This window comes from Sarcophilus harrisii, chromosome 3 (genome assembly GCF_902635505.1).
Source record: "Sarcophilus harrisii chromosome 3, mSarHar1.11, whole genome shotgun sequence".
Taxonomy (NCBI): domain Eukaryota; kingdom Metazoa; phylum Chordata; class Mammalia; order Dasyuromorphia; family Dasyuridae; genus Sarcophilus; species Sarcophilus harrisii.
This window is the reverse complement of record NC_045428.1, coordinates 56,874,339-56,894,016: the sequence shown is the minus strand read 5'-3', so window position 1 is coordinate 56,894,016 and position 19,678 is coordinate 56,874,339. Positions and strand designations below refer to the sequence as shown.

General features: G+C 34.9%; 1 protein-coding gene across 11 annotated transcripts in view; it reads right to left on the bottom strand.

Annotated features, from left to right (window-relative positions):
- DOCK10 (dedicator of cytokinesis 10) overlaps window positions 1-19,678 on the bottom strand; it is a 335,847-nt gene that overhangs the window by 46,432 nt on the left and 269,737 nt on the right. For 10 of the 11 annotated variants that reach the window (XM_031957956.1, XM_031957958.1, XM_031957952.1 and 7 more), the window contains exons 31-42: window positions 19,132-19,176; window positions 17,797-17,972; window positions 17,561-17,677; window positions 15,270-15,381; window positions 12,414-12,535; window positions 12,208-12,322; window positions 12,053-12,119; window positions 10,718-10,765; window positions 8,753-8,854; window positions 3,483-3,607; window positions 1,801-1,913; window positions 351-488 (exon numbers count right to left, since the gene is read on the bottom strand). In XM_031957956.1, the coding sequence (XP_031813816.1) occupies window positions 351-488; window positions 1,801-1,913; window positions 3,483-3,607; window positions 8,753-8,854; window positions 10,718-10,765; window positions 12,053-12,119; window positions 12,208-12,322; window positions 12,414-12,535; window positions 15,270-15,381; window positions 17,561-17,677; window positions 17,797-17,972; window positions 19,132-19,176 (1,280 nt within the window). The remainder of the gene's footprint in view (window positions 1-350; window positions 489-1,800; window positions 1,914-3,482; window positions 3,608-8,752; window positions 8,855-10,717; window positions 10,766-12,052; window positions 12,120-12,207; window positions 12,323-12,413; window positions 12,536-15,269; window positions 15,382-17,560; window positions 17,678-17,796; window positions 17,973-19,131; window positions 19,177-19,678) is intronic. The other variant, XM_031957955.1, reaches the window with a different exon arrangement.

Here is a 19,678-nt window from a genome sequence, read left to right as displayed (position 1 = left end):
AGTTATAAAGGTATCATGCATACATCTTATTTTTTTTAGAGAGCTTGTGGTTAAACATTTACCAGCATACCCTTAGTTATAGAGATAGCTCTTTTTCTAGTTAAGCAGATACATTTGACAAAGTTATTGGCCCAATTCTGAGAACATTGTTCAAAATCCGCTCCTATTTAAAAAAAAAATAAATTTTAAAAATTAAATTCTTCTCCCGTCATTAACAATAACCAAAATATTTTTGAACAGGTCTTCATATGTGCATCTTCATTTCTAAATGTTTGGATTTACACAATGTCATATAGATCAAAGGTATGTATTAAAGTACAGACTTTACTGGAACATAAGGGAGTTACTACCTTTGATACAAACAACCGTAGCGCAGCAAAAACATGTTTCAGAGCAGTTGCCGACTGATTCACTTGTAAAAAGAGAAGGTAGGTATCAAAAATTCTTTTCATCATTGAATTTTGGCATTCAGATTGGTGGAGTTGTCTCTGGAAGATCAACAGAAAAGTAATTATAAAGAAGCAGAAGATCTAGTTATTTCTATATGTTTCCTTTATAAGGATGTGATTTCTCTGAGGGCAGGGAACATCATGTGCTCAGCACATAGTAATACTACTTGTTAACTGACATTGAAAACCCAGTCTGGTAGTTAACTGACCTGACTCTTCTGGCTTTGTCAGTAACTACCATAACTGCTGGGTCTTAGTTTCCTAATCTGCAGAGTAAGCTAGCTCACAAACTATATACTATAATTGAATAGAATTAAACTGGATGACCATTGAGGCCCAAGTATTCAGGACTATTATTTTCTTTGGGCGAGAAGCTTTGGTGAAGAGAAGACAGAATGAGGGTTGGTCTCACTCCAGAAAATTTGTCCATTTTCTACAAATGGAGATGAAGAGATGGTAGAGGTCATTTAGTCTAACAGCTGAGGAGATCGAAGTGACCTGCCCAAGTTTATGTATGTAGCTAGGGAATGGCCAAGATGGGATCTGAAGTCAGCTTTGCGATTCTTAGGCTGCATCTGAACCATGTTGGCTTCTCTTATCTTATGATTTGTGGTACAAAAAAAAGGAACCTGTTTCAATAAATTGAAAAAAAATTGCAATAGGTATTCAAATCAGGGGAGATCTGTGGTGAATTAGTGGGAAAATATGGACAACAAGAGCAGCAGCCATGGATCTATTTTGGCCAAGATATCCTGTAGGAATACCTACAGTGATAAGATCCCAGGTCATCTTTAGTGTTTTTCCTACCTAATAGAAGGTAAACTCCTCGAGGGCAGGGATCTTTTCTTTTTTATCTCAGTGCTATATAGATGATTCCTGGTGATTGATTGAATGATGGATGAATCCAATAGTCCTCTGATGAAAACTTTCCTCATTGCTAATTTTATCAGCTGTGGTTCACAGACAGAATTTGTCTACTGTAAGCTTGACTTGCATAATTCCTCTTTGTATCTCCTTTTATTTCAGAAGGCATAGTAAGTCATACCTTTGTTTTGGCTTCTCTTCACCAAATCCATTTTCCCAAAGGGAATGATAGGCTCCATTTTCAACACCTGACTAGAGTAATGTCTAGGTTATTATCCAACAACATTAGTCAACTTGCTTCTCTTAGAGCCTAATCTTTACTTAGTAATATTGAAATAGTCAATTCAGGGCCAAGGGCTGTCACAGAACTCCTGATGACATTTTGCTCCACAGTGTCCTGCTATCACTTTATGATCTCACATGGCCACCCAATTTTTTCTGTTTCAGTTTTTTTGCCCTTCCAAGAGAGTTCCCTTATGAGACTCACCTGGTGGACGCGAATGAAGAGGCTTAACAGATCCAGAACTGTGAGACAAACCTCAGTGGCGGTATTGGCCTCTGTGTCTACATGGTGCACAATGTCTATTTCATTGGAATTACCTAAGCACAAAAAAGTTGAAATGTGTGCATAAATTCTAAGGCAATCTTCATCTGGCAAAAGACATTTGTCTGAGGGGAAGATTCAAAGTAATCTTGCAATCCTCCCTTAAAGCAAAGATTTCCTGTTAACTTAGCTTGCATTATTAGCTAACTTAAAAACACTGCACAAAATGTAACACTCCCTGCTTTGTATTCCAACTGAAGATTAGAGAATCTAAGTGATCTATTTACTCCCTTTTATATTAAGTATTGGTAACTTGTCCTTAGTTTTCTGTTTACTAATTTACAATCAGTCCCATATTATTTCCACAAAAACAGGCTGTACAAATTCCTATGACGACAAGACTTTTGTGGGAGTAGTGGTAGTAGGGACAGAATATTTTTCTCTATCTTAGAAGAGTACAAAAAGCACAGATCATCAGTTACCCTCTGAGAGTCAGATAGTTTTAGTTATTACCTTAACATGTCTCCTTCATTAGACTGTAAACTATTTGGGGGGAGGGACTGTTTTTGCTTATCTTTTTATCCCCAGTGTTTTGTATGGTATCTGGTACACAGGAAATGGTTCATAAATAAATGCTTGACTTAAGATTTATAAAACCTTAAGTCTTGAGCTGGAAGGGCTTTAAGGATCACATAGTTTATCTCCTTGTTACAGATGAGCAATCTGGGGCTCAGGAAGGTGGTTTGCCTAAGATCACACAGCTTGAATGTACAGGAAGTGGGATTTGAAACCAGATCTTCTATTTCCAGACATAGCACTCTTCAACATACCATGCTACGATTTAGCAAAATACTGGCTGGCATTCTCTTTCACTTTCCAACTGCAGTATGGTGGGCCTCTTGATGTTGCATAGGTTTCCATGCAAATACCCAAGGGAACATGGTCTTAGCTAGCTAGTATTTATAATAATCATTTGCAAAAAGTGCTTAGCATAGTGCCTAATACATAGTAGGTGCTATATAGATGTTTATTCCTTCCCTTTTTTATGTAATACTTTAAGGTTTGCAAAGCCCTTTAGAAATATCTCATTTTTTCCTCCCAATAACCTTGGAGGGGGGCTAAGTGCCACTATTATCTTCATTTTCTAGAAGAGAAAACTCAGGCAGACAGAAGTAAAGTACTTTTCCCTGAGTCACTTACCTAGGAAGTGTCAAAGGTAAGATTTGAACTCAAGTCTTTTCCACTCCAGATTCTTAGCATATTCCCTATGGCATTCTACTGCATCTACATTCTTGGTAGAATTCTTTTCCACTAACTGAGTTAGCCAGCTTCAGAAATGGCATATATATAATATAGCCCTTTTGCACAGGGACCATAACCAGAATGATGTGTCCATATTGAGCCTGTACATTCACCCTCTCTGCTCTTTCTAGTCATGTTGTAATTATCATTTGATCTTCCGGGGTATAGTCTCACTAAGAGAAAACAATTGCTTGAGAACTGCTGTTAACAGTATAATGAATTTCTTTACCTTCTTTTAATCCCCATAGCATGACTTCTCATACAAACTGAATGAAAGCTAAAATAGTCAACAATTATGTTCCTAATGGTTCTGATTTACTTACTGGTGATGGTGTTATCCAACATTTGTAAGAGTTTGGGGTTAGAAAGTGCATTTTTGCCACGGATTATGGGTAAAGTTTGAGATCTGTGATGCTTTTGCCCTTCGTGACTGGAAGTAGTATGCATCCTAAAGAGAAATAGAAGTGATAAATAAATCATGCCAATAAGAAATAATGAATGTAAATAATTATTAAAAAATACTTAAAAGTCTAGAAAGATTAATTATGAAAAAACTCATTGTAGGATTTGTCACTGTGGTCAATGTACCTTGAAGGAAATTTCAGCAAAAAATTCAGTTTCTAGTAAGATGTTCTTAACCTAGAATCCACAGTGGAGTCCACAGATAGATTTCAGAGGAACCATGGACTTGAATGGGGAAAACAATCATATCTTTGTCGGTGCTACAATTTAACATTTATTTCAATTACTGTAAAACCTTCTGAGAAAAGATACATAGCGTTTACCCACCTACCACAGGGGATACATGACATAACAAAAATGTTCAGCACTCCTACTCTAGAATAACATATACATTCTTTAACTTGGCAGTTAGAATCCGTCACAGTCTGAGTCCAGTAGACATTTCCATCTTTATACCTTTCACCTCTCCCTTTCCTGTCCTTTTTGCTTTAGCCCACCGGGCTGGCTTGGTGTTTTCCAAATTCAACATTCTATTTCCTCACTCTATACATTTGTGAGACAGTTTCTCATTCCTGGAATATCCTCCTTCTTCACTTCTATCCCTTAAAATCCTTTAGAATCTTCAGGGCTCAGATATTTTATTTCCTATGAGAAACTTTTTCTGATCCTCCTCCCACCCATGCCAAATTGTTAATTCTTTTTTTCTACTTAATTAATAACCTACATACTTATCTATCCAAATGTTTTACTGCTGGGGTAATACATAAGCTTCTTGAGGGCCAGGTCTGTTTTTGACATGTCTTTGTATTTAGAGATCCTAGAATAGTGTCATGTACTTAATAGGAATTTAAATGATTGAATTGGGTTGGATGTCTGCTTTGCTAGAGATATTTTATTGGAGCCAAAATAGATTTTGGAAGATTTATATGCAATTGTACATTATCCTCCTAAAAACCTTCTTCTTGTCATTAGAAATAGTGATTTGCTACCTCTAGCTAAAAGATGTGTCTTTGCCAGAACATAAGTGCAGTATTCATGTTAGCATACTGAAGAATTCAAAAGCACAAGCTATTAAGAAAAATAGCTTGTAATTTGTTCCCTGGAGGAACTGTTCCCATATGGGTAAAGTTAACACTTATAAGAGAAACACTTAATTCTTGGGAAAGTTAATTTGCCAAATGGTACCCTTGTGACCTTAAAGAATTAATTTGCCTCCCACTGGTGAGTACTTTATTTCTATGACTTAGCCTGACTATAGAACAGACTTAATAAATAAATAAAAAAGACTTTGTTAGGTTGTCTAGGAAAAGGACCTCCCCTGTAACTGTACTTTTTTTTTTTTTTGTTGTGTGATTGAAGAATCAATTTCTCCACATGTTAAAGTCATAAATGCAGAGCTCACTTAGATATAAATGTGAACATCCTTTAATAGCCTATATATTTAAACCTGTTCAGACATATTCTTTTTATTTAATAAAATCATGCAAGTTTTTCCAAGTACTTGACATGGAATTTTTTCTTGCAGAGAACACTTGAAATGTTAAATTGGGGGGCACTTGATGTTGGAGATGGGGTGAATGGCATAACTTTATTAATATGCAGCTGATACCAAAAACATTTTTGTGAGATATTCTCCAAGGAGAAGGCCTAGTTAAAGACACAATAGGTAGCATTTTTCACTTTATACATGCTACCTCATTTTATCCTTACAAGTAACAAGAAGGTACAAGAAGGTAACAAGAAGTAACAAGAAGATAATAACCCTGTTATTATCATGTTTTAAAGAAGGAAATTGAGGCAGAAAGAAGTTAAATGATTTGCAAAGGTCACATAGTATCTGAGGCAGAACTTGAAGCCAGATCTTTCTGACTACAAATCCACCATTCTAGGCATTGCACCACCTACCTGCTACTACTTAAATTGTGGTTCTTTTTTCCTTGGAGAGTCTTATGATTTACCATTCCAGTAAAGTTCCAGAAGGACTAATGATGAGGTGAGAGCCTGAAACACTGGAGGATGGATTGAAGACAGCTTCATTTCTGTCTTTTAGCCACATTCTAAGATTCCATCACCTTGCTGTTTCTTTTAAAAGACAACATGATGGAATCAGAGATATCTATGGGTATATGAAGAAATGCTCTAAATCACTTTTGATAGGAGAAATACACATTAAAATAATTTTGAGGTACCACCTCACACTTATCAGATTGAATACTATGACAAAAAAGGGAAAATGATAAGTGTTGGAGAGGTTTAGGAAAATTGGAATCCTGATGCACTAATGGTGAAATTGTGAACTGATCCAACAATTCTAGAGAACAATTTGGAACTATGCCCAAAGGGCAACCAAACTGCACATACCCTTTGATCCAGCAATACCTCTGCTAGTTCTGTAACTCATAGAGATTATAAAAAAAAGGGAAAAGGACCTACATGTACAAAAACATTTATAATACCCTTTTTTGTGGAGGTAAATTATTAGAAATTGATGGATGCCTATCAATTGGGGAATGGTTAAACAAGCTGTGGTATATGAATGTAACGGAAAACTATTATGCAATAAGAAATGATGAACAGGTAGATTTCAGAAAACCTGGAAAAACTTGTATGAACTGATACAAAGTGAAATAAGTAGGACCAGAAAACATTGTACTTAGTATTGTTAATAATGTGTGATGATCAACTATAAATGATTCAGCTCTTCTTAGCAACACAGTGTTCCCAGACAAATAGAAAGGATTCAAGAGGGAAAAAGCTATCTATAAATAGACAAAGAATTGATGGACTCTGAATGCATATTGATGCATATTTTTTTCACTTATTTTATTCTTTTTCTTGTTTTTCCCCCTCTCATTCTGTCTTTTTTTCCCCTCACAACTGTGACTAATCTGGAAATATGTTCTACGTGATGGCACATGTATAACCTATGTCAAATTACCTACAATTTTGGAAGAGAATAAGGAAGGAAGGGAGGGAGAAAATTTGGAATTCAAAATCTTGTAAAAATGAATGTTAAAAATTGTCTTGACATGTAACTGGGAAAAAAATAAGATACTATTAAACATCAAAAAACCCCAAACCAAAACAAACAAGAAAAGGACAGCACGATGGTCTCACAATGCCTTACTCAAATGCCTTTTATCTCTTCTTGTTATGGAACTGAGAACAATGTTTATTTGGGAAGCAAGGGATGAATGGTTCCCTTTTCATAGTCTTTGTTTTACTCCTCTGTACAGTAGGTTTATAATTCTAAAGATATTTACTATTGGTTCAACTACCCATAAAAATATCTTTGTGAGGGAAGGGAGAATAATAGATACTGGAAACAAATGATCATTCTCCTGGTTTTGAAAGTTAGATTATTTCTGAACTCATGTGGGGTTAAACTCCCAAAAGCTGCTTGAGCTGGCAGAAGATACATACATAAGCTTAGACCATCTACTAGGATCTCAGGAACTGGGATGGATTCTGACTTCCATATGGTGGACTGTAGATGGAACATGCTTGGTTCTAAGACTAGCTACATTAATATCTGAAAATTTCGGCAAGTATTTGGTATCCAAAGGGACTATGGACCTAGATTTGAAGTAGGGCCAATTCAGCCTTCCCAGGCAGACCTCTGATGTTTGGATTAGAAACTTAGACCTAACTCAGGTTCAAGCTGAGCTAAAGCCCACAGAGTTAAGCACTACAGGCCTAATCTCAGGCAAAATTATTATTGCAGCATGTGGGTTGTATATTTAAGGTCAAATTCTAGGGATTCCTATGGTATAGAAAAAATAAGGTCTATGAGGTTTTGTTTGTTTGTTTGTTTCTTTGCTTACAATAAATATCATGGCATCATAGACTTAGAGATTGAAATGACTAGAGATCATCTAATCTAAATTCTCATTTTACAGATTAAAGAGCTTGAAGTCCAGTATGGTTAGGTGACTTTTTCAAGGTCACATAGTTTATAAGTGGCAGAATTAGGATTTCAATGATAATTCTCTATTTCTATAACTAGTTTTTAAACTGTATTAAGTTCCTATTCAGAATGCTTTCTAAAACTTTTAAGAATTCTGCTTTAATTATATAAATTTGTAAACTACCAAAGGAAGGGATAAACAAAACCAGGATGTTATATTAGCATAGAATTTATCAGTCATATGAAATTCTAATTCAATTCAATTAACATTTAATTTATTAAATACATACTAACTTATATATACTTTTTAATCGTTCCCTCTATTTTAACAAATATAAATTCAACTGTAATTGTTAAAATAAAAGAGACATAGTTATAATCCAATATTTTGCTATTTGTCTTGTTTGTTTTAGTTTAGACCTATAACTCTACTAGTATGGAAAACTCCAATTTGGTAACTCTTTTGTAATATAAAGAGTCACAGAGAACTGCCAGGAGTTATGAGTTACCTATGGCCATGTGGCTAATGTCAGAGGGAAGATTTGAACCTAGGTCTAATGATTACAAGATGATTCCTTAGTCGATTGATGAACAGCCTTCCATGCCATGATGAATATGAGCTTTTTGAGGGTAGACTATTTTGGCTTTTTTGGTTCTCAGTATTTAGCACAGTATCTGGCGCTAATAAAGGATTGCTTGTTGTTGTTGCTATGACCTCCCAATGGGAAGATTAGCAACTATTAAAAAGATCCAAGCGTTGAAACAAAAATTTCTTAACCACATTAAGATTCTAGAGAATTTACTTAAAAAAACCACACTTTTAATGGTATCTAAAAGAAAAAAACTATTTACAATTCACATTTGACTTGAAACACACACATATATATGCACATACACACATATGAAACATTTCTATAAGTGTATATGTATGTATTTATTCACATGTATAGATTTGCGGCATAAAATTTGTCATTGAAATTTTTTACAATCCATATTTGCTTTGTCATTCATTTAAGCATATATATGTATACATATATGTGTATATGTAAATGTATCTATAGTTTATTATGTATTATATGTGACATATTTGCTATATATGAGATATTTGTATAGAAAGGTGTTTGTAAATATGTGTGCATATGTGTATATACATGTAAATACATATATATGCACATATACACACATATATGCATATACATATGTATGTAGCTGTTAAGACCTTACCACTGAGAGAGGAGACCCGTTGTCTGACAGGAGGAATTAGAACCTTTGAGAGTTCCATTATTCTGGGTTGCCTGGACAAACTTAAACGCAGCAGCAATTTTCCTATGAAGAAAATAAGTATGTAAATTATACAACAAAGTGTCTAAAATGCAGAAACATATCTAACAAAACAGGAAGTAGAATATTAATCTGCCAAATTTCATTGATCAGTAGAGGAAATATAGTCATTAAAGTCAGGTTTACTTCTGGCAGCTGAAAAATCAGGTTTGGATAAGGAGCTTAACCTGGGATTTTTTTTTTTAAAGGATAATAATAGAACAAAAGCATCTCTGTGATTGTTCCTGTTTTGGTTATTTATTGAAGGATCTTTTTAAAGTGGAAATTTAAAAATTGTGCTCTCATAATCCCCTTTTTTGGATGACATTAATTTGACCAATGCCCCACCTGGATTATTGAAATAGGGTTTATATGTGTCTGTGTGTGTGTGTGTGTGAGTGTGTGTGTGTGTGTGTACATATATGTTTGGGGTTAAGTAACTTTGCCCAGGCTCATACAGCTAATAAGTATCTGAGAAGATGTTTAAATTCAGTTCCTCCTTAGTGCTCTATCCACTGTTCCATCTACCTGCCATAAAATAGGCTCTTAATTTGTTTTTTGCTTCAAGTTTCTACTTTCTCTTTTCAATCTTGACTTTACATAGCTAACATATTGATATTACCAAAGCCCAGACCCGTGCATGTTTTCTTGCTCAGTAACTCCAATGAGTCCCTTTTATTTTTGGGATCAAAAATGAACATTCTATTTGGCGTTCATAAGTTTTTCCAAGGGGTTCAAACCTACATTCTCAGTTGCATAACTTCACATAGTCTAGGATCTGGTCAACTAATCTTTCCAGTTTCTCTTACTTGACTTTCCATTTTCCATCTTTGGCCACTTTGTCTCCCATGCCTGAAGGCACTCCTTCCTTATCTCTATCTCTTAAAATTCCTAGTTTCTCTCAAAGTTTAGTTCAAAAGCCACATCCCACTTGAAGGCTTTTTTGATTCCTAAAATACTGTTACTGTTTCACTCACAAAATTAGCAGGTATTTATTTTTGATCACCACGTATTTATTTTGTACATACTTATGTGGATACATGTGATTTCCCCAATGGGATCCCTGGGAGGCTGGTACTTTTTCATTTTTATCTTTCTATTTCTAGCATCTAGCAGAGTGCCTGCCACAAAAGAAATACTTAATAAATTGTTTATTTATATATTAATTGATTAAATTCTCTTAGGATATATGTAATATATATTATTGAGATGGGAGGTGATTGTCCTTTATGCTTAAATATCTTATAAATGCTTACCTAGCTGCAATCACTGAATGGATGGTTGTCCCAATCAAACTGAGACCTGTTAAAGACTGGCTTGAAAAGGCCAAGGTCTCCCACTACATCCAGGGCCATCTCTAGTTGTCTTGATGTATATCTGGCCACTGGACCCATATGGCTCTGTAGGACAAAATGAGGCTGAGGACTTTGCATAGCCCTTCACAACTTAAATTTAATTCACTTGCATATCATGACCCTGATGTCATGATCCCTTTCAAGAATGAAGGACAAACATAACAACAATAATTTTGTATACAGGAAAGACCCTTTCCGATTACCTGCCTAAATCAAAGGCTGCATAGAAATATTGATTTAAAGACTGAAAAAACCCTAATCTTCCATTCTGCTTCTTACCACAGATACATTTTATGACATATGTTTTAGTTACTAGAATTGTTAGTCATAGCCTTAATGGCACCAGTGTTCTGATATGTCACCATCTAAAGTTTCTGAATTCAATGTGAAGTTAACCAGGATGGTGGCTATCCAAGTGGAGAAGAGAATATGTATCAAAGATTAATCTGAAACATTAAATGACTATTTCATATATGTCCTATGAAACTATTGTTTAGCAGTTCAAAAATGTTACCTTATTATATTTCGTTTGCCCAGGTATCTGAAATTTTGAAGACAAACACTGAAAGATAAAAAAGATGTCAAATTCTTATTAGTAGTACCATTTTTAGGGAACAAATTACTTATATTCAGAATATTCATACAGCCTGAATCTGTGTTTTCAATGATATAGCAAACTTCCAGGTAAAGAAACTATCAGCAAAAGTGCCAGTATTTCTCAGTAACTTACCAATTTAGAGAGTTATCTAGAACAAAACTTAAACTGTGGGTCATGACACCACCTGGAGTTGTATAATAGAATGTGGGAGTCATGAAATTATCATTTATTATCAATAAATCCTTGATTTGTATGTCTATTTTATGTATCTATATACCCGGAGTCAAGTAAAAATTTCCCAGGTGAAGAGATCAAAAGTAGAAAAAATTTAAGAAGCCTTGGTCTAGAAGAATGGAAGAGGTAAATCATTTGTCCAGGTCACCTGATCAATATGTGTCAGACAACTGTTGATGAAGAGTAGAAAAAGTTTAAGAAGCCCTAGTTTAGAAGAATAGAACAACATTTATGTTTTCAAAACCCTGTGTTCCAAATTTTTCTCCCTCTGTCCCCAATTCCTTCTTCCGCTACACAATTATTATAATTCATAGTGTCATCAAATCTTGAAGCCAGAGAACTCAGAAAATGTCTCATCTAATTTCCTCATTTGTAGATAAGGATCCTGACTGAAGTTCAGGAAGGTCATGAAACTGTTAAGTGGCATAACTGAGATTTGCACCCAGAACTGTGCTTGAAATACCAGTTCATAAAGAGTTGATTGTTAAATTTCCATTTTGAATGTTAAATACCTTTGGAATAGGCGAATGCTACAAAATAGGGTACAAATGCTACAAATCAGGGCTTGATCTATTTTTCTATTGACTTAAGAAAGTCTTAAAAGATGGAGAAAATGTTAAAAATCATATGAGACTTAAAAGTATGTCATGCATTTTCAGAGAGTCAGTTGGTAAACATTAAACATCAATGCTAGCATATTATGGCTTCAACTTAAGTCCTAATTCCAACTAGAGCATCCCTCCCACTACATGATATTTCTTCCAATCCTTTAATTCCCTATTCACTTTACTAGGTATGTGCTTATGACACCTTTAGGGAGAAAATCATAAAGAATAAATAAATAAAAGAACACAAACATATAAATATGTATTATAAATACATATTTATGTGTGTATAATAAATGTAAACACATGTATACCTATACAATATGCCCACATATATATATATATATATATACATATATACATATACATACATACATATAAACAATATATATAGTTAAGTTTCAGGACTTACTCCAAGATGCTGAAGAAATCAGATATTTCTGACATGGGTGCCCTTTGCCAGTAGGAAATCAGTGTCTCTGGAAGCAAATGTCAAATAGTATGAGTTTACTTGAAATGCAGTAGATTTTCTGGTACAGAAAAGTTGTTTTAAAGAGATTTCTTTACCTTCTGAAATGGTCTTCATTATGTGAAGAAAGCACATCAGGAGACTCCTAGTTTCTGCTTGATCAAGTTTGTCATATCTCAGCGTCAGGCCTATCAAAGACAGTGGCCTTGCGATCTATTGAATCAAAGCCACAGTAGTTACTGGACAAGATCAGTTACTCTCTAGGACTTATTTTATTTTTTTGGTGAGGCGAGAGAGCTCGTACCTTTTCACAGTTGTCAGTTTTCTCACTGCTTTTCTCATTGGTGCTTGGATTGGAGTCAAGACTTGCAAGCGAAGCTCTGGAGTCACCATGGTTTACTGTAGAAATAGCTATTGATGAAAAAGCTGCAAACAAAGCCACAGCACACACACTAAAATGGGATGTATGGTTACAGAAAGTGAAATTAAAATGAGAACTTAAAAAGCCATTAGTATCATAGTGACACCTAGAGATGTAATGAGGGCAGGGGGATAAGAGCAATATCCTGTGACAATAAAATTTAGATGGTGCTGACAGAACTTGAACTCTTTCAGAGTAAAAATAATCTATGTTAGTAACTCACTATTGATAATAATCCATCAAGACAGGAAGCTATTAGATTTTATATCTTTTCCTCCCACAATATGAAATTGTCTCAAAAGGTTGATTTGAAGGTCTCTGTTCTGCTTCTTGCTATCCACATATTTGATGACATCTGCTATAGGTACTGGAATTGCTAGTTATGAGTCCAGTGGCTCCTATGTTGATATGTCAAAATGTAAAGTTCCTGGGTTCAATGTGAAGTGAAAGTGGCCTGAACTAGGATAATGTGAATATAAGTAGAGAGAAGATTATGTTTGTTATGAATAAATGTGTTATATGTATATATATTTGTATATATGTGCATAGACAGACAGACATACACACACATATATATAGAGAGAGACAGAGACAGAGAAAGATAGGGAGAGAGAAACAGAGAAACAGAGATATTGTTAGACAGACAAGGTCCAAGAGAGCCAGACACACACACATAAAGATAGAGACAGAAAGAAAGAGACAGGGAAGCAGAGAAATATAGACAGAGGCAGACCTGGAGGGACAGAAACACACACAGAGAGACAAGGAAAGAAATACAAAGAAATAGAGACAGAGGACACTGAGAGACAGAGAATCATAGAGAGAAAGTGAGAAAAAAACATAGAGACAGAAAGAGACACAGAGAAAATTTGGCAACTGACTTTACTTGGGACATGGATGAGATTGAAAAATGACAGCAGACTTGTAAAATTGGGTTACTGGAAGTGCAACAGACAGGTGAGTTTTTTTTCCCCTGAGGCAACTGTGGTTAAGTGACTTGCCCAGGGTCACATACTAGGAAGTGCTAAGTGTCTGAGGCTAAATTTGAACTCAGCTCCTCCTGACTTTAGGGATGGTGCTCTATCCACCATTGCACAAACTAGCTGCTCGAAATAAGTGTTTCTACAGAAAAACTGTTAATTTTGTTTTGAATATATTGCTTTTGAGTTTATCTATGGAACATTCAGTTTGAAATAGAATATATACATCCCAAGTGCTTTGCATAATCATTGAATTCATTGGGCTGATGAGATCATCCCATGAGAGAGTAAAAGGGGAAAAGAGAAGAGGGAATAGGACAGAATCTTGTGGCTTAATTGCAATCAATGTGTTTGACATAGATGAAGAGCAAGCGAAGGAGACTGAGAAGGATTGGCCAGGCAAGTAGGAAAAGAAGAAGATGCCCATCAGAGGCAGATGCTGCAGAGGAATGGAGAAGGATGAGAAATTTGAAAAGGGCTGTCAAATTTAACAACTAAAAGATCTTTGGTACCTTTTCAACGATTACATCGAGTTGAATGATTATTATCTAGATGCAGAGGGTTTAGAAGAGACAAAAAGAATAGCAATTGCAAGTATTGAATGTTATTGCTGGTTTCTCCACCAAGGAATTTAGCTGAAGAGAGGAAAAATATAGGATGAGAGCTAGCAGGAATGACAGAATCTAGTGAGAATTTCCTATTTTAAGGATGGGGGGATTTGTGTATGTTTGTTGATAGTAAGGAGTGAATCAGTAGGTAGAAGATTGGAAGATTGGAGAGAGAAGGAGATGGTTATTGTAGTCTGCTGGAGTATAAAATAAACATTCATGAAGAGACTTCTTGAGAAGGAGTTTTCCACTTATGGTATAACGTGAGAAAATCAATTATAAAAGTGACCTTTCTAAAATAGTGGTTAAAATTGTATTTTAAAGCTGGAAGACTATTCTAATTCTCAACAGTGACCAGTCATAGGCTTTAGTTCAGTAATGGAATGATGAATCTTGGTATTTTAGAAGTTAGAGTGGGCAGGGACCTGAGAAGTCACATAGTCATTAGATTATAAATTACAGCATCATAGATTGAGAGCTGAAGGGTGATGAGAAGCCACACAGTCTAACCTTGTAATTTGCATTGAAGAAACTGAAACCCAGAGAGATAGATTACCTCCAGTGGAGATAACTCCGGAAGATTAAGTTGAAATAGATGGAAAATACAGGTCTTATCCAGATATGTAACTAATAAACCAAGTGATTAATCAACACACATTTATTAAGCAGTTATTCTGTGTTGGGTCTTGTACTAAGCATATGGGATACAAAGAAAAGGGGACAACAATCCCTGACATCAAGTAGCTTACTTCCTAAAGAGGAATACATATTTTAAAAGTGGTCTGAATGATTAGAGTGAGTTTCTAATATTTCGCAAGGCTTTGGACAGTATGTAATATACATATTTTCCATGGAGACTAGTTACTGAAGGCTCTTCTACAGTGCAAGGTGGAAAGCATTGGGGGAAGAGGAGGAAGGCTTGTATACAGAGTGATAATGATGTGTCAAATACAAAAATGATTGATATTCAGTTAGGCTATTATTTAGGAGTCTATAAGCAGGGCTGATCTAGTACAAAAAGGATTCTCTCTTTTTCTGTTCCTTTGTACACGTATGGTTCAGACTCACAGAAATGAACTGGCAAAAATACAATGAGATGATGAGATGTAGATGAAGTTGATGAACATGAATTTTCGTCCATTCCCAAGTACCTGCTATAGAGTTTAGAACATCTTTAGAAAATGACGTGTCCACAGAGTTAGCATGCTTCATAGCTGATTGGCTCTGAAATCCTCCATTGGTGCTCAAGTCATCCCTGGATCCCTGCATTTCAAAAGAAACAGCCTGGTTCATTGTAATGAGAGAAATCATTATTAATAAGCAATGATTTGGAGGACCCAGAGATCTCCCCTTTTCTGTAGTCATTTCAAAGTACAGTCTCTTAAAGTATGTTACTAATTTACTCTCCCAAATCTTGGTCAGACACCACCAAACTTTCTAGTGAGGTTTGGGTAAGGGTAGATACTTTGGATAGATTACCCAAGGTGTGTGTGTATGTGTGTGTGTGTGTATTCACGTGGTGATTTAGAAGTAAATGGCATAATCAAAGTTCATTACAATAGGTTCAGCACTCAATTCAGAATTCATTCTCTCATTAATTGTTAACTAATCAGACTCGAGTGCCACCCTCAGGAACAACTCTCTTCTAAGGGCACAAAAGCTGTGAATTAGCTTTCATGATCATCTTTGGCATTGGAGAGTGCCATTAACTTCTTTTTAATAAAATTCTGGCATTATTGATAAAATGACTAATTACTCAGAAATTATGTCTCTTGAACTTTTTCAACATCCAGGAACAGCCCAATTTATAATGATGAGTTAAACTCATATGTAGTTTCTTTATTAAACTTTTTTTTTTATCGCAGCACAAATTTTATCCTTTTCCAAAGCCAATTTATCAGATAATAGTGCAATTTATCTTTGTCTGGACACCCTATTGATGTATGGATGCTTCTAATCCATAAAAACCTGAATAATATTACTTTTAATAGCTTAGAGTGAAATGATTCTAGGAAGCCTCTTGTGTTCTTGATTTTAGGCATCAAATCAAGATGAACATGCTAGAGTGAGTTCCAAATTTATATGCCCACAGATCACACTACCTAAGACAGACATTCTTCCTTAGTTACTGTGGCCAAAACATTTATTTCCTCATGGATAACCCAGAATATATACTTTTCTTAGCTTAGCTGGGCTGATTGTTGGATAACAGGCATGTAATTGATCACTGCACTCATCCTTGAAGCCTTTCCATCTTACAAGAAGCTGACAGAGCTTATGGTTTGTTGTCATAACACTAAAAAATTCACGGTTATTTTCCACTTCATGTCAAGACATTGTTAGTGGGACACTGGTGTGTGTCATTTGGTAGACACTGAGAATCCAGAAAGTATTGAATCTGGGCTGCTAGGAAACTTGCTTAGGTAGGTCACATTGTAAACTGGGGTTTTGACTGTGATGTTTAAAAAGTTTGAAAGACATTATTTCTGGGTAATTAGTCATTTTATTAATAATGTCAGCATTTTATTAAAAAGAAGTCAACGGCACTCTCCAATGCCAAAGATGATCATGGAAGCTGGCTAACAGTTTTTATGCCCTTGGAAGACATGTATTCCTGAGGATGGCACTGGTTAATTTGGTTATATTGGTTGAAACAAATAGTTCCCTTTACTGTTTTCTCAGGTTGGGGTAGAGGAAGCTGTGGAAGTTTGTATGAAGTATTGTAGAGTGATAAGGGGATAGGAGTGAAAATAGCAACAAAAGAGTTGGGAAGAACATGGTGTGAACTGCCCAGGCTATCTGGGAACATTATAATTACAACAATTCTTCTGTGTGGTAAGGAAGTGCCAGGGTCCAGATTCATGATTTCATCGGTATAGCAAAGAACTCCTGGTAAGGAAACTCACTTCACTCAATACAGATGGGTGCACTTTAAAGTTAAATGACTTGTCAAAGGTCATATGTGTCCAATGAAGGACTTAAACTCATGTTTTTCTGCTTCAGTTCATCACGTCATGATGCATCTTTATGGGAGGGAACATTGTTATGATTTAGACTGTTAGCAGGGAACAAGGGAAAATGTAGATAGTACCAAGAAGATGCTCAAGATATAGCAATTGATTGGAGTGAAAAGTCTAAAGATATAACTCTGATATTGGTTTTAGAATAATGTGCTTGAAATGATGGGTCATCCCTGCTTTATTCCTAGAGTCACAGACTTCAGAGTTGGACGCAACCTGGAAGCCAAACCATTTAACCCTTTCAATTTACAGATGGAAGAGTTACTTGAAGAGAGGAGAAGACCCACACAAGATCACAAAACAGGAATTTGCTTCTGACTACAAATTTCTTGCTTTTCTTACTATATCATGTTCAAGGGAAAAATGAGCTGATTGTTAAAAGAAAAATTACAATAAAGTTTTAAAGCATCGTGTAAAGGTACCTGATTAGAAGTATTGACTGTAAAAGGAAAAAGATCCTTCAGATAAATCCTTGGCATATTGTCAAGCAGCATGCCATAGAGAGGCATATATAAAGTGGCTATTTGGGCCTGTTTATCCTAGAAAGAAAGATAACAAAAACAAAAAAAACTCTTTAAAATCAATGAAATTACAGGTTTTATTTTTGCTTAATATAATCAGGAGTTTCAAGAGTTTAGAAGAAGAAGAAATCACTTACTGGTTCCCTGTATCGATCATCAAATGAATGCTTAGCCATTATATTTTTAAGAACAGCTAAAGCTAAATGTCTGATATCTTGGTCTTCTTGCAGTGCAAAGCCGACTTCTCGGAGCAAAATTCCAATTAAGAAGTGTTTGCGGCAAAATTCATTGGTGACAGTGTATTCAGGCATATCTTGGTCAGGAAAGATAAAAATCTTATTTTAATATTGTGAACTGAGAATGTTAAAAAATTCCAATAATAAACAATATATTTAGAATGAAATACTGATGTGCCCAAAGGACCTCATAAATATTGTGCTACATTGTACCAGGTCATAATTTATTGGGAGTGACTATATGTGTGATAATAATTTCAGGTTACCTATTTTAATGTAGCAAGGAAGATAACATAGTTTCCAAAAGTAGTTAACACTTTCAAATGATTTACATCTATTTATGAACAATATGGTCTTTATAGTTTGGGGTCTTCTAGTTTGGGAAGCTGAAGCAGAACATTTATAGATTTGATAAAATGTCCAAAATCATAGCAAATAACAGAAAAGGACAAAAATAAAACAAGGCCTTCAAACTCCATTTCATGATCCCAGAAATCATTTAAGCAACACACTTTAATATAGTTCTTAATTTTAATTCTATCAAAATAACCTCATAAAATCCAGATAGACTTCATTGTTCATGAAAATTTATGATAGGAACTAAGCTACTAGTCCATCAAAGTATATTGGCTACATAAAGATCACAAAATCATATATATTTAGAGTTGGAAGACATCATGGAGGTCAGTGACTTCAACATCCTCCCTTTACAGATGAGGAAACTGAGGTAACAATGATTAGCCCATGGTGACAGAGCTAATAAATATCTGGGGCAGACTAACTAGCATTCTAGACACTGTTTCACTCAGCTATTTAATAGGCTTGAGATATACTGAAGAATTTAAAAAATAAATATATACTACTTTATGCATAGAGACATACTTGATTGCAAAATTTTGTTTATTAGTCAGTCCAAGAAAATTCCAGATGCATTAATAAGTTTTAAAATGTCAAGGATTTCGATTTAGATAATGAAGTGCAGTTGAAAGTGAGCTTATTCAGGCTTGAGAATTGAATATATGAAAGTAAAAATTCAATAGATGATTAGGATGATTTGGATTCTATACATAATACAAAGCAACTGGATAGATGTCAATATCTAAATGTGAAGCGTTGTATAGACATGACCAAACTTTTTTTTAAAGTACTTATATATTATTCCAAGGGATCATATTTTGAAGTTATAAAGATAAATACATAATTATGATTTTATAATATAAACCCATAAACATTTACCTGATACATGTAGCTCCTGAGTTGATTCTGAAGGTGTCAAAGGGTCTTGAATTAATATAAAGAAAAAACAAAAGGTTAGCTGTTTGCATGAATAGATATATTTTTTTTCCACAGTAAAGCCGCACACTAGATCTTTTTTTTTTTTTTTTGATGTCTATATTGATAGTTCTTATTGGAAAATGATGAAAAAGTAAAATTATGACATGGTCTACAATGAGAGGGTTGCTGTTCAATAACAGGTTTTCTGGAGAAAATAATTGACTGCACTTCTATTTAAGGATTTAAATAGAAAAGTACAAGTCAAAAATTTTCAAAAATGAAATTTCATTCTTTATCTTTTACTCAGTATTAATTTTTCTTTACTGAACTTTGCTTTCCTAAAAGACAGACTCTCCATTTGTTGCTTCCACAGTGAAGAATATACAGCTAGAAACTCTGAGCTGTTTTTATATCAAAGATTAGGAAATAGATTCTATTAGTTGATAAGACCAGCTTATTAAATGATTGAAATTATCAGATCCAAAGTGGCTGACCCAGCAAGGATTGA